The following is a 23,061-nucleotide window of genomic DNA, read 5'->3' on the forward strand; positions in this document are numbered from 1 at the left end:
GGGACGGAGGGCTGGTGTGAATTTAGGCCGCAATGGTTCATTACAACCCGGTCTATGTAGCCGCCGTCTGCCTGCGTCCAGAACCGCCGACCGCCGGGCAAGTTGAGTCTTCAACAAGAGGGAGTTTCGCTCCGCAGTGTTTCCAAGTTGGCTTCCTCCCACTCGCCTGTGTGATTTTTTACACCCGCGTCAAGTGGGCCGAAACCATGCAAGTGAGTTCCTGTGTAGACTTTCAAAATAAATGTTATAAAGTGTGATTTTACTTAATGGAAAAATATTTTGTTCATTTATGTATTTATTTTACGGTCTTTTGATGCTGCGTAAAGACCGTAACCTACTAGAAAAAGCAAAGCTAACTTTTAACTTTACCCTATTTGAGCATACATTTCACTTAAATATTATTCCTATTTTCACACTATGTATATGTTTAGTATTATTCAGACATTTTTTCTTTGCCCTACTTGATTTTGCACATTTACACGTAGTAATTTCATGACTTTCATAAGCAAATAAGGTTTTATTCATATGTGATTCACTTATTTTTTGGTGTTGTAATATCATCTGAGGTCTTTTTAGTTCAACAGTATAGACACACCAACCCCTCAACAGCTTCCACTATTGTAGCTCCATACATACAGTACCAAAACAAATACGTTATTTTATTTTGAAATCAAAACATCCAACATCCTTTATCAATCTTAGTATCTCTAGTCACTTGACATGTATTCCCTCTTTCCCTACAGTGGAGCTTCCGGTGCCCGTACCTGACCTGGCATAAGGGATACAACACTGCGACCCCCTGGTTCAACCTGATCACTGTTTCCTTCAGATTAGATATTTTGGAAATTAACGACATTCTGTTACTATACAGATTAATTGCAAAATTATCCGATTTGGCCCTTAAGAAAAAAAATCCATTGTCAGTCCACAGTGAAATTAGTAAATTGGTTTCTCTATAATGTTATATGTATAACATCTCTAGTTTGCGCTGTAATTCCTGTATGGATGTTTATTATGCATGTAGGGACTAATAACTGTAATTGTAATTAATGTAGCATTGTTTCTGGAAAAGCGTTTTTTCAGGATGCTCTCTTAAGGCAGTTAAACCAGCAGGAAAGCACACTCCTATTAGTTAACACACTCTGTACATTTGGGAGTTTGACAGGTAATAAATGGCACAAACCCAGTGAGTCGTGCCCTTGCAAATACATCACTCTCAGCACAAGGGGAGGGCCCCTGCTGGCACCACTGGTAGTACTGTGTGTGGGACTGGTGCCATGTTGCTGGTCCAGCTGGCACCTAGATGGCTGATAGAAACATGCAGTCAACCAAGTTTAAGGATTAAAGGGTCAAACCAGTGTTACCCGATCATAGGAGGAGGGCTGCAGTGAGCGAGGCAGGCCTGAAGGACACACAGTTGTAAAAATGAAAATCAAAAACTTGGCCGCCACTTGCCTTATTCTCTGTGAATTCCTAATTTATGAGAGAACAGGAATGCTTCAGCAGGAAAAACCTGCATACTTCTTCCATTTGAAGTTTCTGAGGGCATGGTGTCAACTCTCATGCACTAATGAACTCTGACTACTCTGACTTGTTGTTTGCTTCCAAGACAACTGGGAGAAGGAGCCTGACAGCTCTCAGTAGAACAAAACCATCCTGGGATCAGTTAACGCAAAGTTCCGAGTTCCTAAAGGGTTGACGCTCCACATTAAAGCTCTGAAATACTGAGAGATTACCAGTGAGCAGAGAAACCCCCGGGCTGACTTCTACCAGGAGGAGGGAAAACTCTGGGCGACGCATCACATCTTGACAAGGCATCAGTGTTCACAGGGTTCCCACACTTACTTAAGACACTGGCATTTAAGATCTGGCTTGCTGGAATTTGCTGTGTTATTATCTGCAGGTTTAGGGACAGGGCAAGGCATGGTGTGGAAGCTTTTCAAATCCAGAAACTTATACACATTTTCAAGGACTGTAAGGAATCAACCACAAAAATAACAAAAACACAACTATGAATAGAAAATTGTTGGTTTTATTTCTGAATCAAGATCGGACAGTGGTTTAGGTGTGCTATTAGACAGTATTTATGACATATGGGATTGTTTAAGAATCAGATCAAAACAAATGCACATTCAACTCTTACCAACAATGACTGATTATGAACCTAAAGAAACTATTCCTGCTAATCTCCTGATGAATTCCATGACTTTGTGAATTTATAATCAGATTCTATTTAATACATTTATTACAAAGGACGGAAACAAAAACATGGACACGTATGTAAACCAAAAAAACAAAACATAATCAAGAATACTTATGAGACATTCCAGTTCTTTTGAGTAGCTTCACTAAAAAAAAAAAAAAAAAAAAAAAAAAAAAAAAAAATGCAATCAAAGACAGAAGACCCCCATCTGAGAATTGTGCAAAATCTATCATTATCACGTAGTAGAAATCTAGACATGTATCACACATCCTAATCACTGTAAACAACATTAGAAGACGTGCTCACAGTTGGCAGCTCAAACCCGCAGAGGTTGACTGAAATACAGAGAAACAGCCAGCCTGCAGATGAGTCTTGCATGGCACCAGAGATCATTCAGGATGACCAGGGTGAATTATGCAACCCAGTTCAGCCTGATATTGTTTTATATACAATTTAAACATTTTCATGGTTGTGTTTTTCAGCACTCTGAGACCATAAATGACTCAGAGATTGTTCCTGTGTTTTCTCTGCAATGGAAGAGAAACTGGTGCAGAAAAACACACTTGGATCTCAAAGCTGTAGGTTAAAGCAGCAGCCTGTTTAAATTTCAACTAGTTTTCCAAAACTCTGTATGAAAAAAGGTTATCCCTAACAAGTCACATGACTCAAATTATGTCAGTAGGATAAATATTTCACCCTGTCTCACAAAGCTTTAACCAACACCTCGCATTGCAAATAAATCTCAACAGGCAAATGTATAACCATTAAAATGATATTAAAATGATTTTTTTAACAGTGTAATCATGCCAACTTTACATTATGTCATTTCAAACCCAACAGACCTATTATATTTCTATTTTTTGGAGAAAACCAAAGTATCTTTTTTTTTTTTTTTACATGAAGAAAATAATCTAATCTGCACTAATAAAACAACCAATGGCACAGGAAGACACAAGTATCTCACATCAAAACAACATGAGGAGAATTATACCAGAACAGGTGACATTATGGCAACAGATGAAGTGAAAGTGCAGAGTCACAGTGATTTTGAATTAGGAGGATGAGGTATGTTTTCTTGGCCACATTTAGGAGGCACTGAGGTGAAACCAATATTAGGAACATGATGAGGAAAAAACACAGCAATCTGTCTCTGGAAGACAAAAGCAACAACTTGGATTTAAAAACAAACTGGAAAAAAAACACACCAGTTAGGTATGTATATGTTTTGATTTGACTGGAAATGTCTTTGGGTCTGAATCTTGGAGGAAATGGGTCTTTGGGTCAGATGCTGACAGGCAGAGAAAGGGCGTGTGGGAGGCTGAACGAGCCAAAGGAAGGAGCCTCTTTGGGTTGGTCAGCAGGTTAGCTGATAGAAAGCCACCTGCTGCTCAGTTTGCAGTGTAGAGATCCACAGTGCTGGAGCTCAGGCCCCGGCTCTCCCTGAAGTTACTGCCTCCCCGAGTCTGACAAAGAAAGAGAAGAAGCCAGAACAGACACAGAAGATGACGTGAAGGGAAGGATATGAAAGTTAAAACATAACATTTCCAACAATATAGCATCAATCTAATACAAATTAAAAGACAAGTTTTCCTCACCTGGAACGGGTCATCACTGGTTTTGTTCAGGTAATTCAAAGAAGCAGCTCGCTTCATGCTGTTGAACGAAAAGTAAGAAAATACTGTTCATACAGTATCTGAGATCAGGGTACAGGTACAAAATAACGATTACTCATGTAGCTTTCCAAACTACTATGGGGAAAAAGTCATTACCTGAGAATCCATTACACAGTCTGCTTCCCAAAGACATTACTTAGTACTTCAACAAGAAGTATAATTTACTTTAAATGCCTGCTATCCTATCGCATCATATCATTCTTCTGTTCTTACTTGGTGCTGCGAGGTTCAGGCGGTCCGTTGCCCTGCAGTTTCTTCACCAGCAGCTCGCTGCTGCGACGTAAAACGTCTCTGAGCTTCCCCAGAGAGCCACTGCGCTGGAGGGCTCCGCTGCCGTCCTGCAGACACACACAATCATCAACCCCTCCATTCCACTCTGAACATGTGTGGACAAGAACTCTCCTTTCTCTTAACATTTGCAGATGCATGTTTGCGTTTTGCATTAGTTGTTGTTGTTGCTGTTGTGTAGGCCAGCCCTGTCGTGGATGGCTGGTTGCAGCCAAACAGCATGATCATGAAGTCTCACAAAGAAAGGGGTCTATACATGAAATGACCATTTACCAATTAATTGGGTGATACGGAAATATTTAGCTAGATTTCTAAATGTGTGCAGTGTTATTGATAGCATGCAATGCTAGCATCATTTCATTTTCTGATAACTGACCTTTCAACATAATTTTCATCATTGTTATCATCATCCTGTAACCATCAAGCAAATGTACTTTTGGAAAGTTACACCATTAGAATCAACTGTGGTAAATCATTGTAGTCCAATGGTTGTGTTGTGTGTTGTTTTTCCATCTATAGTAACTAGAGCCTAATTGATTATTGAAAAATAATCAGCAACTATTCTGATAATCAATTGTCATTTTTTAAGCAAAAATGCCAAAACATTACTTAGTTTCAGCATCTTAATTGGGAGACTTTGCTGCTTTTCTGTCTTTCGTGAGAGTAAACTGAATATTTTGGAAAACGAGCAGTGTGAATGCGTCACTTCGGGCTTCAGGATAGTGCGACATTTGTCACTATATTCTGACTATTTTATAGACGAAATGATTAATTAATCAAGAAATTAACCAGCAGATTAATTGATAATGAAAATAATAAACCAACTTGAAGCTTCTTTTTGTTTTTACAGTGTGTTACAATAATCCATCCATCCATTCATTTTTAGATTAGTCTACCGTTTGTCACATACCAGCTACCCTACATAGTGTGTGTTTTAATTACAAACCAACCAGTAAACACAGTATGTGTTCCTTCCTCTGGCTTTGGCGGGACCCATAACGAAATATTGTATTAACAGTGTTTGATGTGTGATCATCATAATGCAATACAGGCTTATCACCAGCAGGGGGAACTATGGGTAAATCTGAGGATTTACATGTATTTGTCAAAGACTAAATATGTCTGCTCCACTGGGTGGCTCTGCAGCCGCCACTAGAGATGAAACATAAAAGAATCTCTGTTTCCACCGACGGCACATTAATACAGATGTCTCCATCCGATGCAGAGAAAAGACAAAACTTCACAAATGAAAAACTTTATTTGAGAATACCAACAAGTGTTGATGCAGTAATCTTCACAATGCATGGTAAATATAATGCAGTCCTACTTACTAAGATAGTGCTTATAGACCTTACCATTTATGTTCTTCCACTTTAGGAAACTGAAGTCACACTATATATGTCAAGAATAGACAGTTCAATAAATAAGCATTCCACTAACACAACAATATTGTCATAATTATGTGATGATCATAGTCAATTATTTTGTTCAGAGTTGCATTAGAAGTATAGGAGTACTCATTGGAAGGAATGAAGAATCAAGGCAAGTAGCATACCGAAAAGCTGTATAGTGAATGCACTTGTCAAATCTATAAATACAGCCTACAATTACACTTCCAAGATGTTAAAGTCATTTTACATTCAGTATGTTAAACATCTGAAATACCATGATGTTGAGGAAACACTCGCACTGTACTTCAGGTGTCTAAAAACATGATTCACCAAAGTGACAATGTTTACTTGCAAACAACTGTGTAAGAAAAAGGCAACACACTCCATTAAGCTTTGTGTTCAAAATACAGCCAGAGTGGACACTGTGACTGTACCACCAAAACATACACAAACACACACTAATACTACTGTGGAATCCAGGCTTCCTTTGAATTCTAACACTAGCTTCTACTCCTACACCAACAAATAAAGGCAATTCTGGGCATTTATGTCCTTTATTTTGAAATCTATTATTACCAATCTCTCAGGTGGCCAGTATCTGTGCTAGATGTTCCGGTTGGTCTCTGCTGCCATATTGTTCTTTACAGCATCAGCCAATGTTGCTGATTCCCTTTGTAAATGCAAGCTATTGTGTACATATTGTACCAGTGTAGAGCCTGTGCGAATACTCTATTAAACCAAGGATGCTGAAGCCAGCGAGAGCAACTTGAAAATAAATTACCATGGCAACAAGAGCTTGCTGTGATCTGACCAATTTACTGTCAGCTTTGGACTAACTGATGTTGGCCATTCTGGTCTTTCACAACAGGAAACACTATGGCACTGTTGACAAGTATTGCCTTAATATTCAGCCACAAAATAATCATCATTTAAAAAATGTAAACAAAACTATACAAAATTGAAATTAAAAGGAAATATCTATAAAAACAAAAATAGCAATGCTCCCTTCTCATTTTCAGCCAACTAGGCAGCAGAAGTTAAAAAGAAATTACATATTTTGATTAGCATGTAAAACTACACAGTACCATTTATTTCCAAACTGTTCAGGCATTTGATCTCATTATCACATTAGTTAAAAACAGAAAACATGTAATGGCAAAAAAACAAAACAAAAGATACTATCATAGCTAAATACAGGCACCAGTATGGAAGCTAGCTTTGAGGTCAACTTTCACTTATTGTAGAATCAGACTGCGAGTGCTCAAGGCAACAACAGTTCAGAGTGAGACCAATGCAGAGCAACTGTGGAAATGAATTATTTTGTAAAATATTGACTCTGTAGTGATTGTTTTATCTGATTGTGGGTTGTAGTGATGTCTGGAGCCAAGGCTGCCGTCAAAGGTGACACAGATCCTCAGAATCTTTCAGCATTTCAGTTTTGCCTTCTTCCAATAAAAAAACAACAACTTTCCTGCTCCTCTATCTAGCCAAATAAGTCTACTATGCACCTATGAAAAACTACAAATGGGTGTTGCAGAGAGGAAAAATGTGCGAGTGACTTCCTCACAGGGAAAAGATTTCACACACAGTGACTTTTTTTTTTATGTTAACTGAGAAAGAGTTGAATGAGTTGTAACGATTTCTGAAATGGTGGACGACACAGGGTTAGTGAGTGGAAAGGATAGAGAGAGGGAAAGAAAGAGAGGAAAAACAGAGCAGAGGTGAGAAGACCAAACGTCCCAGCAGTTGTCAGATGAAGAAGGGACAGAGGTGATAACCAGGAGGGGGGCTTTCTGAGTCTCTGCCGGAGGGGGCACCGGGAATGGTAGAGGAGCTGTTGGTTTGTTGGGACAGAGAAGGCCAGAGGGAGCGACAACACACATCCTTTTGCTATTGTGTTGGGGAAGGAGAGAAGGATGGAGGAATAATCTTGATGGCTTAGGCCTGATAAAAGAGAAAGAGAGAAACAGACAAAAACGGCACACATTGTAAGATTAAGAGCTCTGGGTTGGACTTCCTACACTAGACACCTACACATAAATCTGAGCTTCATTACTTTTCTACACTTCACTGCACTAGTCTAATGTTAACTGTCTATCCTGCACAAGGTTTACTAACCAGTTGAGGGTTCCTACACAAACAAGATGATCTGAACATCCAGCAGCACAGGAGCTGTGTTTCTCTATCTCAGGAGCTGCACTACAACAAGCAGGTCAGTGATGCAGTAAAGGTTGGTGGTTGCAGTCACCGTGACTCAGCTATTCTTTCCTCTCTGGGTACCAGGAAGCCTGAACTTGGCACAATGCACCCAGCCAGTGACTGTGCACAGCAGACGTGGGACATCTGCAAGCATCAGCACTGAAACGGGCATACTAATATAGCCATTAGACTGACATTGTGAATAATATCTTTATCTACAGCATTTTGAATCCAGAAACCCTGATAAAGAGATAAAACATTCCCTAAAGCAAAAGTTGTATCTGATGAATGATGAAAACATAATCTTAATCCTTCGATACTAGCCTCGGCCTGCTCTATTACCTTAAAAGATGACTAATTATCTAGCCTATTTATTACGTCACTATATACCAGCTGACCCAAGCGTATTGTGTGGAATGAGAGTTTAAGAGGGAGAGTACAATCCACTGAGTGAGAATAGGGAAATTTGATTGACAGGCTGATTGGTTGTCATGGCAAGAGTGATAAACAAGGAAGTAGGTTAGTGACACACAGAAAAGGCAAAGAATGAAATCTAGAAAACATGCAAAGTAACAGGCAGCACATTGCAGCGTCTAGTCGATGAGCACAAAGCACATTACAGACACACACATACTTGTAAGTCAAACCATGCATTTTAAAGAGCTGACAACAGTTATCTCTTCAGCGTTACTTCCTTGTACACCTCCACTTGTTCAACACAAACTAAGTAAATGAGCTCCTGTAAAGTGACACTTAAATTAGTCCCATCTAAATGATGCAATAATGAAACAGCGGGTATTTCAAAATACCTAATTTTGAAGTGAACTGGCAAGATCAGCTGTATGAGTGTGTAAACCACTCCTGTAGCCTCAGCGACATATCAGACTTTTTGAGAGCAGACATGTTTAGGCAAAGCTACACAGTAGGTGAGTGACAGTTCTGACGTGCCTATCACATCATCTCTCAGCAAATATCTACATGGAAGCAGACAGTATTTTACAAGCTTATTTTCTAAAACAAGACAGCCAAGTTGCAGTTACATACTGTATGTTTGCAGCTTTGTAAATGAATGGATTGATGGAAGCTGTTAAACAATCTTTTAGTCAAAAGCGCAAACGTTTTGTGACAAATTAGCTTTCAGAAACAATCTTTAAAAGCATGAGAATGTCATGAGTGCATTTTCCGTTTTGACTGTGTGAATTTCATTTCTAGTGCTATGGCCATGACGTGAATAATGAAATGCTAACACACACACCTAGCAGTCCTCTGCATGCCATCACATGTTTCGGAGACAAACAGGTGCACACTCTGATGAATACACATGCTGTTGTATTTGTTGGAGTGAATTTTAAAGCGGTTTTGAGTAGCTGTGTTATGCATATGAACATGTGTGTAGAGAAGCATTCACATTCATACAGCAAACAAAACCCCACCTTTCTACATAATGTTACTCAGAGAGAGCAGCAGACATCAGGGTTAACAGACATTTCTCATCCATGTGAAAACACAGTGAACACACATGGCCCATTAGTGTGCATGTTAAGGGTGAGCCCAGCAGGCTGGCATTGCTACATGCATGTTTGGACTGGGTTGGTGCGGTGAAGGGCGTGGCTGCACTTAAGTGGGGGGGGGAGGCACAGGCCCAGGCGAGGCATCTATGCTGGCACAATCCTGCCCTCTGGCTTATGTAAGCCTCACCAGAGGGCTTCTTCGAGCTGGGACACAGCTCTAGCAGTGCCTATTTAACTGCATACACTCACAGCTACATTGAATGTTGTGTTTTCAGCACCAACCTCTTTAATAAAGAGGCGAGGGGTGACAAGTCCAATAGGAAACACTGTGCAGAAATAAAGGCCCTGCGGTGAAATGACACTAACGACTGTTGAGACACAGCCAGAGTGGACTTTATAATGAGACATTAGTGGCAGGATGAACCATTACATATTAACTGCCCAGTTTACTGTGCAGACGAGGATATTGGTAACCCTGTCAATTGTGTTTAATGGTGGAAACATGAGACATTCTAATAGGGATTTAGACAGGCTGTATCTCAATGAGTCCCACTAGAGCAGATAAATATTTAATGTTGCCAGGGTGCCACAGAATGAGCTTGTGCCTTTTTGTTACCGCTCCACTTGTGCAGAAGTATTGCCAGCAAAACAACCAGTTATTAAAACAAGACAGTAGGACTTCATTGTCAAGCAATGAACAACAAAAACATGAACATCTAGTCCAAAGCAAACTCACATGCTGTCAAAAACAACAGGTCAGCATGCCAAGACACTCAATCAGCTTTACACTTTGCAAAAGGGATTTCCAGGTTAAACCTCATGAGAGGAACAAGGCATGTCTACAAGCCGTTGATGGACTGGTACAGATACAGTCCACTGAGCGCAGCCAAAACCAGAACTGGGAATGAGCAGTGATTTCACTGGTTATTTTTTTAAAAAGGTGGGCCTCAAAATCATTTTGTGTAGAAGCAGGTTGTGCAACGTGGACTTATAATAAGTCACGTCACTCATATTCAGCTTATGATGATGTGTAACACTGACATCATAAAACAGGTCACACAGGAATGACTAATTTGTGCTTTTGTGCAGTTTGACCACAGTGAAGAGAGGGCTTCCTGAGCTTCCTCTGAGGTGGATCATCTAGTGAGACTTCCTGACCGGCTCTGATAATTTAGGTACAGGAAGCCAGTTAAATGTAAAACCCTGCTTCCTAATCACTGGTCATCGCACTGCACTAATCTTACTGCACTAAAGAGTCCTCTTGAGTCACCTTTCAAGTCACATTAAAAGTCGGCATCTTTTATTTTGCATTCTATTCATTTGTCGGATGTTCTGTACCAGTCCACACGCTCTGTGGCATTACTAGCATCACCTTGTTCTTCCAGTGAGGTCACTGGCCGTGTTAACTTGACTATAGTGGATTTGTACTCACCCCGTTCCACTCGACGCCCATACTCACTTCCTCGCCGGTCTCAGAGCCGCTCTCATACTTAACGCTGGTCAGGCTGTCCCTGCTCCTCCGCCTGTCGCCCTCTGTATCCTTCAGGATCTCGACCACACGTGTCTGGTGGATTGGGTCGATGCCCTGATGGGAATAACACACAGGTACAACACAAACAAACAAACGTATCATAATTAGAACTAGCTCGGAGGAAGATATTAGCTTGTTGATATGGGTGAGAGTGCAAAGTTAAATGGAGGTTATTAAACAGATTTTATGTTTTCTGTCTCTTTTAATGCATTCACTGTCACAGAGTCAAGGGAACATTTTAAATTATTGTGAGATGGGAGTGATGTTAGGGGAGAGAGGTGGAGGTTCTATGGGGGCTATCAGTTAGAGGCAAACCACTTACTGTGTTGCTCTGGATCCATAGCGATGTAGAGAAAGGGAAAGAAATATTATGAGATTTGCTGTCCTAACATGGGGAACATATTTAAGAATTTACAAAAACAGGAACTGACAAGTTATCTGCATGCAGAAACAATTTCAGTTCAGGAAATGCTGCTGACCTGCTTGCGAGACCTCACGGCGCACTCTTCCAGGGTCTCAGCAGCCTCTAGCTTGCCCTGTCGGCGGTACAGAGCCCCCAGGTTCCTCAGGGTGGTGTTCACTGTAGGGCTGGACACAGAGACAGGGACGCCAATATTTACCCAAAGGTCATTTGAGGAATAATTTGGTCTGAGCAAATTGATGTGTTATGTACTATACTGCAGGAAAATACTAAAAAGACTGGAGGATTAAGAAAACAATTTGTAAACTAAGATTTAGTCACATTCCCAAAAAATAAAGAAAATACAGAAAAATAAAGTTTTTCTACAATATATTGACTTCACGCATTCATAAAACAATACATGGCCTTTTTCTAGTGTCTTTATTTATGACCAAGTTGTAAAAACACCCTTATCATGCTCTGCCTCACCTGTTGACTTTGCAGGCCTTGTACCAGCCTCCGTACTCCCCATATGGAGTGTTGTCTCTGTGCTTGCCCTGGAAGTAAATAAAGGAGAAGAGGAAGAAAAGAGTGTGAAGGGGAGTGGTGGTTTGAACTGGATCAGCAGCATTTTTTCCTGTGTTTACATATAACTATCATATTCTCACTGGGGCTTATAGTGTGTGTAAAGCGCCCGGAAAAAAAGGATTATATTACACTTTCCAGGAAGCGAAATAAACAGACCTGTTTTTCCATGTCACAACCCTGCATTTGACACGTTTCACTCATTTAATGTGCAGTATTTTCAATATCTGCTCTGCTTTTGCTCAGAATGACTTGAGGTTGATTACACAAAGCCCTCACCTTGCTCATCTCCTCTCTTTCCTCTGCATGCATCCAGATGGGCTTGTTTTCAGCTGCAGACAGACAGACAGGAGAGGTGGTCTACACACAGTACAACAGGACTGGAAAACAAATTAACTGCTTGACCTCAGGATGTTTCATTGAATCCATCATGAACTATTCATGATGCAGGCTGAGCTTGCCACATTCCCCTACTGACTAAATAAAATGAAATCAGCCACTCATCTTTTTTTGGATTGTTTCTGTGTATTTGGCTAAAGAATTACAAGAAGTGGCTGGTGAATTCTGAGATCTGCCACAGACACATCTAGATGAGAAATGAACCATAGTCTGTTTTGACCTTTAAATATGAAAACACTGGCTAAATGTTTAAGAGAGTTGTTAATAATAGAAAGACTGCTTCAGATAAAATATGTATATGATGAATAACATACAGTAACATGTCTTTGTTTTGAATTTAATCTTTTCATGAACATTTCTGCAAATTCTTCCACAAATAAATTAAGGAAAAAAATAAGAAATTACATAGCCATGCTATAGATTCATTAAATGTGCTTTTGAAACCCACAAACAGAAAATATAACTTCAAACCTTCAAATTAAAAGATATTTAACACTATTTGCGTCTGCTTGTGATAAAATATAAACCATTGTTTTTTTTTTATTGCCAGGGTCACAAATTGTTGGTGCTTAATGCTTCACCTTAACCTTCAACTCTCCAACAGGTTTAAAAGAAATATGAGCACTATTGTCAAGTTAAGTGACACATGATAAATAAACCCTCCAGAAAAATGTGAGATGCTTTTGCTTTTGTTCAAAAAGCGTTAGAGCAGTGCATTGTGTCCACTCCCCTTCATTCCTTTTTCAAAGCAGTCAATCTAATCCCTGGAGGAAAGCCAACAAAAAGCTCAGCTTAAACTAAAAGAAAAGAAAATTGCATGAGTTCATCTTTCAGACAAGTAAACTCTTTATTTCTTCAAAACGTTTGTTTAGATTCTTTGAGTCCTCTGAATGGTGAAGGTTGGCACCCTGCTTAGAACATCGTCCACTTTTTAGATCTGTCCATCACTGACCATGCTCGCTGGTGTGAGACAAACAGTAGATGGAAGATAAGACAATGGAAGAGGAAAGTTGAGAAAAAAATAAAAAATAATAATCTGTATATTCTGAGGGGCAGTTTAATGTAACCCACCACCAGTTTTCTTGGGATAACTGTATTAATTAATTGTGTTTCTAGGTTGATTGAAAAAAATAATCTCCACCACAGCCATATAGAAATAATGTTGTGCATGTGCTGCCATATACTGCACTGTACTATATATAAATAAAAAATACCATGAGGCCTTACCATCAACGGATCCAAACTCTTTCTCATGAGCACGAGTCAGAATCTCTTTGTACAGAATCTCAGCCTCCTTGTATTTCCCCTGTTTGAGAAAGCAGGACGCCTAAGGAAGAAAGAGAAGTGAAAGCACATTTTAGTGTTGGATCAAATGGGCCTATTGACTCACAATGAGCTCTCTGAGAGAGCAGGAGCAGTCCACTGTGACTCATGAAAAATTATATACTACGACAGAGCCTCCCTCAATGTCTCCATACAGACTCTCCATCAGTGCGACAGGACAGAAGCAGCATGGGGAGCCTTTGGAGAGCTACAAGAAGCAAGGCAGCAGACAAAGGACTACCAGCTTGGTACTCTGTAAGCAATGCTAATTGAAACAAAGATGTTCTATAAACACCTCTGAAGATGACAACACTTGTGCCGAAAGAGTAAAATGACATTCTATTCAACGTTCATTTTTAAAAAGAAAAAAATGGAGTCCATTTTGTAAAGCCAGGCACAGTGTAAACCGAAAAACATCAGTTGAATACAAGAAAATTTTAAATGACATGTCAAGTGGAAGCTTTGCAGGCGGAAATCAGCTAGAAGTGTACATGCTGAACACCCCCGCAGAGACCAAGCTCAGGCTGACAGAACAATTGAGTGATTCTGCTCACAATAAAACTACACTCTGCCTGTGTTTACCTTGGTAGATTCACAGCTCAACAGAGACTGTAATTCTTCGAAATTCTTTCGAAATAAAAAGTATATTACAGTGAAAGGAAGAGGGGAAAAAGCACAATGAAAGCTGCTGTAGTAGTGGTAACTTATCTCTCACCAGGTTGTTCTTGGTTTTGGCCACATTGGCATCATCTGGGCCCAGCCTACACTCGTAGATCTCCAGGGCACGGCAGTAGTAGTACTCTACCTCCTCGTACTTGCCCTGGTTCTGACAAAGCAGGGCCAGGTTGTTCAGCTGTTTGGCCACATCTGGGTGGTCCTTCCCCAGGACCTGATGGAGCAAGAAGCAAGTGTTTTGAATTAACATTTTAGTTTATGTCTCTGCCTCAGTGCACTTTGGCTTTCTCCATGCACCCCTCCCTTCTGTACATCTTGCTGCTTTCACGTCTGCCTGCTGCAGGCACTCAGGAGATCTTTTTTTTTTTCTGAACTCGAACCTGGGCCGCTGCAGTAAGGACTCAGCATTGATACGTGGTACACACTCTACCAGATGAGCTACCGGGGCGCGCGGCACTCAGGAGATCTAATAAAATCGATCAGGAAATCTGGCTGATCAATAGAGAGGTACAGAATAGAGCTTTGAGGCAAAGGGAGACTCATTGCACCCTACTGAGCTCTCTAGCTTTGTCATGTCTCCTATCTATCTCCTGCCTCACTCCCTAACACCTGCTACCCATTTTCAGCTGTGCTCTCAATTAAACTCTAATTCCCCTCCGACACGGGAATGCCCCCCTGTGGAAACTTCACAGACAATTTAAGAAAATCATTTGCTCTTTTCCCTATTTATAGTTGCTGGTGTTACAGTATCTCCAACTGACATTTTGGAAATATTATCACTGTTAATTAGTTTATTACAATGAGCTAATTGTTCACTGGTTTAGCCTTGAGATGAGGCCTCGATAGCAGTGCTGCGGACGGCTCTACTGGTGCAATCCAGGGATATGGCCTACCTTTTCTCTGATCTCCAGGGCCCTCTTACACAGAGGCTCAGCCTCCTTGTACTTCCCCCTCTTTCCATACAGCACAGCCAAGTTGTTCAGTGTTGCAGCAACCTGGACATACAGAAACAGAAAACTTGAATAAGAATTTAATTTACTGTTGTCTAATGACCCATCACAGTCATAACAATGCACATTGTTCAATCAAGCAGTCTTTTCAAAGCCACCTGAATTACACAGGATGGTACTAACCTGCCTTTGTGTTTCATCATTCTGTGTTGAGGATCAGACTGAGTGACAAGAGTAACAATATGAGGCAATCTGCAAAGCCCACAGAGCTACAGGGACTAGCACTGTGCTTTAATAGCTTCCTTTAGGCTTTACGAGGTGTTTTGGTGCCAGTGTAAATCGATTCTTACAAATCTGTTCACAAAGGCAATGAAATACGTAGTATATTTTAATGTTTTCCCATTGGTTGTTGAATTCAGATTTTGTGATTTGGTTCATGCTGGATGTATGAGCAGACACTGAGCAGTTGTGATTGATTACTTTCGAGCCTGCAGGCACATGGTTAAAAATCCATACTTTAATAGTGGAAAAAAATCCATAGAAACTGACTGAGTAGAACAGTAAATACAGTAGACTGTGCGGTTATTGCCTCCATGTTGACAGAGTCTTCGGGCGATTATGAACCAACACCGGATGACTAATCTGATCTATCTAATCATGGATGTGTCCACATGAAGATATGGTTGCCATGACAATGTTGGAGTCTTACAGCGGGATGGTCTTTGCCCAGGGTTTTCTCCCGGATGGACAGAGCATCATTGAGCAGATGGGCGGCCTCTTTGTATTTATTCTGATCCCTGGACGAGTGAGAGGGAGAGACAGGACAACGTGATGAGACTGAATTTTTCTCACTCTTCTGACAAAATTTGTGTAGAAAGAAGGGCATCATGACACAAAATTACTAATGACTAAATTAGGAAAAATAACAGCTCCCACATGGAGACATTTCTGACCTATAGACCAAGGCCAGGATGTTGAGCATGGTGGCCACGTCAGGATGGTCGTGTCCAGAGGTCTTCTCCAGGTCCTCCAAAGCCTGTTTGCAGAGGGGGACAGCCACCTCGTATCTGCCCTGGGAGGCATACTGGATCACCAGGTTGTGCAGGGTTCTCAGACGGGCTGGGATCTCGTAGCCTCCCTGCTGGGCTGCAGCCACGGCTGCACTGTTGTGTTGGTGCTGCACTGTGGGGGTACAGAGGCCACGCACAGGGCGAAGGTCAGCTTGGATGTCAACGGGAGAAAACTCTGACCTGATTATATCGCCAGATTTTCTTAACCGGGTGTGCTTATTAAGCTCTTTTAACAAGAATTATGGATTTTATCAAAAACAAAATACTTTAAGTGTAAAAGTTTCATTATTTTGACCACAACAAAAATGTTATGTATCATGCTTTAAAAGTCTCAATTGTTTACTGATTGCTATTCTAATAATGTAATAATCATCATCGTTTTAATCACATACTATAAATAATTATAAACATGTATTATTAGTACTTTACGCTAAATGATGATTGTATCATTTTGGAAGCAAACTCCTCTATCATAGAACAGCTATGTTATCAGGTTTTACAGTTACGGGTGAGTAGAACAATGTCATGCTGAAATCGCTGAATTTTGTTGTTCTTACTTCCTTGGCCATGCTCCTCCTCATCATTGGGGAAGAGGTCGTCCAGGGAGTCCTTCGGTGTCTCTCGGTCCTTCTCCTCCTGCTGAGAGGATGAAACAAACCTGCCAGTCAGATCCTCTAACAGACAGCAGGAATCAAGGACGACAATTAGGAATCATCCATATCAGATATGTGAAATGAACAATGACAGGTAACAGAAACAACACAGAAATGAAGAATGTCAAGCACATCCATCTGATCACCAAAGCAAGCGTGCATGAGATAATATCTGATTGCAAGCTTGATATTTATATAAGTATATCAGAGTGGAGAAATGCTGAGCATCAGAGATTTAGTTTTAAATATTTAAGCCAAGGGGTATAACATACAGTAATTATCAAAGATGGACAAAAAAAGTGATATAACCTTATTGTGTAGTTACATATATGCAATTGGTAGTATTAGACCATTTAGACTAATACATTTAATTCAACACTCTACATTAAAATCATACTTTATATCATGAGCTCTTTATTTTACCTTGACAGGATAAACTGGACTCATCCATATTCATCAAAAGATTTTAGTCCAAATGAAATGAAATGCATTTTTTGTCTGCTACAGCATACATATCTGCTCTGTAAATCACTTGTCCTGTGTTCTCCTTTGAAAAAAAAAAAAAAAAAAGAAACCAAAAGGGAGAAATTTATATTTTACATCTTTTGGTTTTTATGATGGCGTCCCCTAGTTTTGCATTAAATGAATGGGATACCGGTAGGCATCGGTCTATGTAGATGGAGACCTTATTTCAATACAGCCAATCAAACCTTGCATAAAGCAGTTACTTCAGCGTTCTATCATAGGCAGAGCAGACAGTCACACTGAGACAGACAGCAGCCTGCTACACAACACAAGACAGACTCTGAACAACAACCCACATTAGCTTTCCTGCTCAAGTCTCCTTCTCATCGAACATGAACACAGTGTTTTGTCCTGCACCATAGCTTGTTGAATGAGCGACCAAACAAAAATTAACTGGGTAAAAGTGCACTGCTAACGTCAGTTTTCAGGCTAGATAGCTAATTAGCTGCTCAGTTGCAGCAAATTAAACAGCATGCAGATGTATGCAAATGTAACATAGGTCTGTTTAGATGCTGCTGTGGTCCTCACTCTTCAAAATCACTGCTAACAACACACTGTCTACCCAGGACCTGTACCGTTTACTTGTATGTCTCTTGTTCCCTACTGGCACTCTGGCAGCCTGTCAGCTGCTGTCAGTCAAAAAAGAATTCGACACACCCTTCCAGCAGGCTGCGACAAAACGGATCATTTCTGATATTTCCCTAAAGATATTTTTTAGATTACAAAACTATTAACAATACATTTAAAAGACATGTTGATATTATTTTAGAGTGAAAAAAAACATGACTACATAGGATTTCAGTTGGACTTTAATGCAGCAGCCTGTTAAAAGGTGGTAGATAGATCTGCTTCCAAAAATAAGGAACCTTCAGGCTATTGGCAGGATGGGTTCATGTGGAGTTAAGCAGTTGGTGTTTATATTAAAGCCTCTTTTTGTGACTAAGAATAAGGTCAGAATATTCAGTGATTCATCCCCACCACCAGATCAATGAGGACCCGACCAGAAAGGCTCATTCCTGGAAGACCATACAATTCCTTATTTCTGTCACAAATGACAGCTGTGTTTTTTTTTCCCTGTATCGGATATCATTAACAGTTTGCTACCCTTTAGTTAAATCAGTAATGTTAAGGCAGATTCAAAATAAAATTGTTGCAAGTCGGTTCACAGCACAGGATTTGTATTAGTATTTTCTGACTATTTATGTCCCCTTTTGCTTGTGCTAACTAACAAGTCATCCTCATTTCACTGCATAGGCTAAATAATAAATTAAATTTGAATCCAGTCAATTGAACTCGTTAAAAAGGAACAAAATATTTTAAAGAATCCTGTTATGATGAGAACAATCTAACTACAACGCATAAAAATTGGCGGAATGAAACACCTCAAAATGTATCAACCCAAATCTCACAAAAATATATTAGTGAACAAATAATAAGCAATCTGTAGATGCATTTGTAATTGTAAGTGAGGGGCTTCAGTCTTGATATCAAGCTTACTGTCAGTGTACAGTACTTACAGTGGGTGAAACATCTTCATCATATTTTTTGAGCTGGTTCATGAACTCCAGGTGTTTCTTCTCCTCCTCCAACTGGGCCACGCTCTGCTCGCTCTTCTGCAGCTTCTGCTGGGTGTTGGCCAGCTCGTCCCGCAGCCACTGGTTTTCCTGGCAAAGCCTCCTCACCTGCGCACGCAGCTTCTGCTTCTCCGACTCCACCGCGTTCAGGTGGTTGGACAGGGCCATCATCACCTGGGACGGAGACAGCATTGAAGAGCAATGACATTTAACAAGGACAAACTGTTGCAGTGGCGAGGCAGGAGAGTGCGAACCGGGGCTGATTCTGAATGAATCATGATCACCACACAAGCTCATTATAGAATGAGGAAGCAGAAACACACAAAGTAGAAGACAGTAACACATGGCTGTGTGGGTTAAATAACACAGAGCCGATCGATTTAACTTTTTTTTACAGAACATATAATGCCGAAATCACGTAGATTGTAAGTTGCTAACTAGTTTGTGAAATGCATACTGGAAAGTTATTAAACAATGGCATCATTTTCACTTTTCAATATAACTAATATAACGTTAACCCTATCCCTGACAACCTCTATGTCACTCATGCTTATCACATCTATTTGCTCTGTTAGCCAGCTATAGTTTGTCAGTAAGAAAGCAGGCTTCTAAGTACCTTTCCATAGTCATATCAGTGCACAATCCACAGAGAAAAGGTCTATTTTCATTCCAGCTCAAAAATTCACCATATTGGCCGCCATATCGGTCTCAAAAATCCCATATTGGTCGGGCTCTAACAACACATTTACAAAATGTACTACATTGTGAACCATTCTCTCCTTTTCTGCCAATTCTAATATTAAAAACTGTGACCCACTTTATTTTACAGAACATTTTCTTTTTTTGCTCATATCATCCTAGTGACCAAACTATATCTACTTATTAAATAGGAAAATACTGTTTTGCCCCCCTCATACCTATACCACCCCGTCTTACCTGTGCTTCTCCCAGGCCCAGTTCAATCATCTCCACTGACTTGCGGAGCAGGTTGGACTTCTCGTGCACCAGGTTTGCCTCTTCATCCTTCTTTAGGCACTTGATGGTCTCCAGGAGGCTGTGGAGGATGGAGTTGTGCTCGTTCTTCAGGGCCTCCAGACCCTGGATCACCAGCTTTGTGTTGGAGATGATCTCCTCCTGAGAGAGCTTCTCGAGCTTCTCTTCCCGTGGATACACCATGGTGGACATCTTCTATGTAGCTCAGGGAAACCTGTACAGATTGAAAAAAAAAAAAAAAAAGGGAACCGGCTGTTACAACAGGCTGACTCACTGGACACCGTGTGAAAATTTAAACAGCAGCAGCTGCCACATTAAAAGGACATTTTCATAACAGTCTTCCAAAGATGCAGCTGTGCTTGTTTAACACTGAAATTCACAAAGCAGAACCTGAGAGCTCGACTGAACTGCAACTGTCATAACGTGTATCTTGTTACTTTTCCTCCATTTAACATGAAAGCAATCTTCAACTTAAAATGATCTTTCTCACTCTAAACCACCTAAGGCATTCTCGGCTGGAGTGCCATGACAGAAGCCACTCTCCATTCTCTGTTTATAGATATCAATGTCTGACAGTGTAGAGCCCCGCCCTTGATGCCGACAGACACCACGTCATCATTCCGTGCTCTGCTAATGAGATCGTAGCATGATCCACCAGTAATGTGACAGTCATAAAAGGGGAAATTAACTTGTGTTTTATCACTACAGGGGAGATGAGGGACTCAAATGTAATGAGTGAGATAGGTCAGCATTTCTTTGAGCTGTTAAATTAGACAAATACAGAATGTATGCAGTTCAACATGATAAGAAAGGAAGGTACTTAATATAAACATGAATTAAAACGACTATGCTCCAACAGAGTCTGGGTAAATTTCTCAGCTGCAAGTGTTGAATGAATAGCGACATACAAATTAAAGTCATGCATAGAATGCCTGCTTTATGCATAGCCAAGGGCCACAGGAACATATTATTCTGGTGGACAGACTGTTGGCACCTATAATAAGCTCTGGTTGGGAGTAGGGCTGCAGTTTGCAGTGTAACAGAGGGCACACAGATGCTGCAGTGTGGGTGCCTTCTGGTGCCAGCACTTTATCCAAACAGAGGCCTAGCTGGCTGCACGACTGGCTGAAGAGTCAAGGAGAGGATGACATGACAAAAGTAGCCTCAGTAATACAGCTTAACAGCTGGTCAAGTCACAGAAAAAAACTCAGTGTCAATAATATTGTGTTCTGCAGAAATGTCCGCCCTTTGGTGAGCGAATGGAACACGTGCTATTTTCCCCAACACAGCCTGAAGATAACCTATGACTCACTGAGCCACGTCACCGTTGGCTACATCATGCAAATGTCATGCAAAAAGTGGCCCTGCCCTTGCGACTGGGGTCCGGGCAATGTCGAGCTAGTGTATTCTGTATTTTAGCAGCAGCGAGGATAAGATGTTAACAATGAGGGGGCTTGCAGTAATGAACACCAGCTGAGAGCCATCTGCCAAGAGAAAAATATACTACACCATTAGAGAGCCACTCCCTGCTTTGCTACTTGCATTTCAGCAACATCTATTGAAGCAGAGCGCTGAAAAAATATAAAGACCAACAAAAGCCCTAAACAACTGCAATAAATAGCTATTTGCTTCGTAATGTGACAACAGAAGCAATGAAGACAGCTATGTTAAGTCCTGTTGTAGACACCTGGAATCAACGTATCTGCAAAACCTTTGAAAAGATTTTTCTTCAATGTTCAGTGAGAGCGATTGATTGCTGGGTTAAGAATCAAACTACTTTAGACATCACAACATGATCATAAATGGCTGCTAGGACTGCAACTAACAATTATTTGCATTATTGATTAATCTGTTGATTATTTTGAATTAATCGATTAGTTGTTTGTCTATCAAATGTCAGAAAATGGTTTTAAAAATGCTAATCACAAATTCTCAGCGCCCAAGGTGACCTCTTCAAATGTCTTTGTCCGACCAACAGTCAAAAACCAAAAGATATTTCATTTAATATAATAGAAGATTAAGTAAGCCAGAAAATGTACACATTGTAGAGAAGTCTGGCATTCTTTCTTAAAAATGCGCCAATGTCCTAAGACCTCTTCTTTCAGAAAATCCGTTTTTCTTTTGTATTTTCAGGGGACCTTGGCTCAGCTTTACAGCCGACACTTGCACTGGCAGGAACACCGATGATACGTCCAACTGGGGTTTGTTGCTAATTTCCAGTAATTACGTCCCTCCTGTGATGTTATGCATGTCACATCATGTAATCACAGCTGGGCTCTGCCGGGGCAGTGTTATTTATGATGCTAATATGTTTCATGATGGACACTAGACAAGCACACAGGGGCAGCTATAGCAGTCAACTAATGGCCAACTTGATGTCAGCCTGTGGAAATGAGCTTTAATCAGGATGACACTGGAGCCTGTGTACCACCAGCTGGGGGCTCTGGACGGCCAGGAGAGCAGGAGTAATCGATAATAAAAAGTGTCAGGTAACCAAACACTACGGAGTATATGGGCGGATACAGAGAAGGCATATGCATCTCTGCTGTCAGTTGAAAACCTCTCAACTTGAAAATGATACCGTTTTTCCTTTTCTCCAATGAAAAGCTTTACCATCCTCGGGTTCATGAACCCGCTTACTTAAATCCATTGAAGAAAAAAAACGCATAATGTTCAAAGGAAAAGTATCAATTGATTTTTCCTCTTTTCCAACAAAAAAAAGTTTTGGAGACAGAAGCTTTTCTGTTGAATTCCTGAAGCCTCAGTGTGGTGAAGGCAAAAGTGAAAGGTGAAGTAAGCCTAATGCAAAGCAGATAGCATCTAGGCTGTTACAACGCTGAAGCAGTGCTGACTGACTATTATTGAGCATATTAGATATGGCACCAAGAGGTGACACTGAGCATTTCTCATCTGCAATTGAGTACTTTATTGCACTTCATATACGATCATCTCTTTACTTTCATTTTACAGGAAAAAACAGAAGAGCAGTAAAAAGCAAATTTGCAGAGACAGCCAACCTCTTCAGAGAAGAGCAGAGTGACAGGATCCATTAAGCATTTTTCACCAGACATCACAAGACCCCATTCTAATAGTAACATGCACTCTTTCTAAACCACTT

The 23,061-nt window shown here is 40.5% G+C and overlaps 2 protein-coding genes and 1 long non-coding RNA gene across 13 annotated transcripts in view; 1 reads left to right on the forward strand and 2 right to left on the reverse strand.

Moving 5' to 3' along the window:
• Positions 1-173, reverse strand: part of ptk7b (protein tyrosine kinase 7b) — a 71,575-nt gene extending 71,402 nt beyond the window's left edge. Inside the window, exon 1 of the mRNA XM_044214439.1 lies at positions 1-173. Coding sequence (XP_044070374.1) covers positions 1-41 — 41 coding nt within the window. The 5' untranslated portion in view covers positions 42-173.
• LOC122884482 lies at positions 89-3,405 on the forward strand. Its single transcript, XR_006379889.1, has 2 exons — positions 89-212; positions 744-3,405. It is a non-coding gene; the product is annotated as an uncharacterized LOC122884482 (long non-coding RNA).
• klc1b (kinesin light chain 1b) overlaps positions 2,011-23,061 on the reverse strand; it is a 26,073-nt gene continuing 5,022 nt past the window's right edge. For 2 of the 11 annotated variants that reach the window (XM_044214458.1, XM_044214459.1), the window contains exons 2-17: positions 19,887-20,157; positions 18,894-19,124; positions 16,756-16,837; positions 16,082-16,310; positions 15,838-15,925; positions 15,072-15,173; positions 14,219-14,392; positions 13,408-13,507; positions 12,061-12,113; positions 11,686-11,753; positions 11,276-11,384; positions 11,119-11,127; positions 10,698-10,850; positions 4,090-4,214; positions 3,799-3,856; positions 2,011-3,666 (exon numbers count right to left, since the gene is read on the reverse strand). In XM_044214458.1, the coding sequence (XP_044070393.1) occupies positions 3,592-3,666; positions 3,799-3,856; positions 4,090-4,214; positions 10,698-10,850; positions 11,119-11,127; positions 11,276-11,384; positions 11,686-11,753; positions 12,061-12,113; positions 13,408-13,507; positions 14,219-14,392; positions 15,072-15,173; positions 15,838-15,925; positions 16,082-16,310; positions 16,756-16,837; positions 18,894-19,124; positions 19,887-20,135 (1,905 nt within the window). In that variant the 5' untranslated portion in view covers positions 20,136-20,157 and the 3' untranslated portion in view covers positions 2,011-3,591. Of the gene's footprint in view, positions 3,667-3,798; positions 3,857-4,089; positions 4,215-5,403; positions 7,500-10,697; positions 10,851-11,118; positions 11,128-11,275; positions 11,385-11,685; positions 11,754-12,060; positions 12,114-13,407; positions 13,508-14,218; positions 14,393-15,071; positions 15,174-15,837; positions 15,926-16,081; positions 16,311-16,755; positions 16,838-18,893; positions 19,125-19,886; positions 20,158-23,061 lie in introns of those variants that run through there. The other 9 variants (XM_044214461.1, XM_044214463.1, XM_044214460.1 and 6 more) reach the window with 8 other exon arrangements.

The sequence above is a fragment of the Siniperca chuatsi genome, linkage group LG11 (genome assembly GCF_020085105.1).
Source record: "Siniperca chuatsi isolate FFG_IHB_CAS linkage group LG11, ASM2008510v1, whole genome shotgun sequence".
In the NCBI taxonomy this organism is placed as follows: Eukaryota; Metazoa; Chordata; class Actinopteri; order Centrarchiformes; family Sinipercidae; genus Siniperca; species Siniperca chuatsi.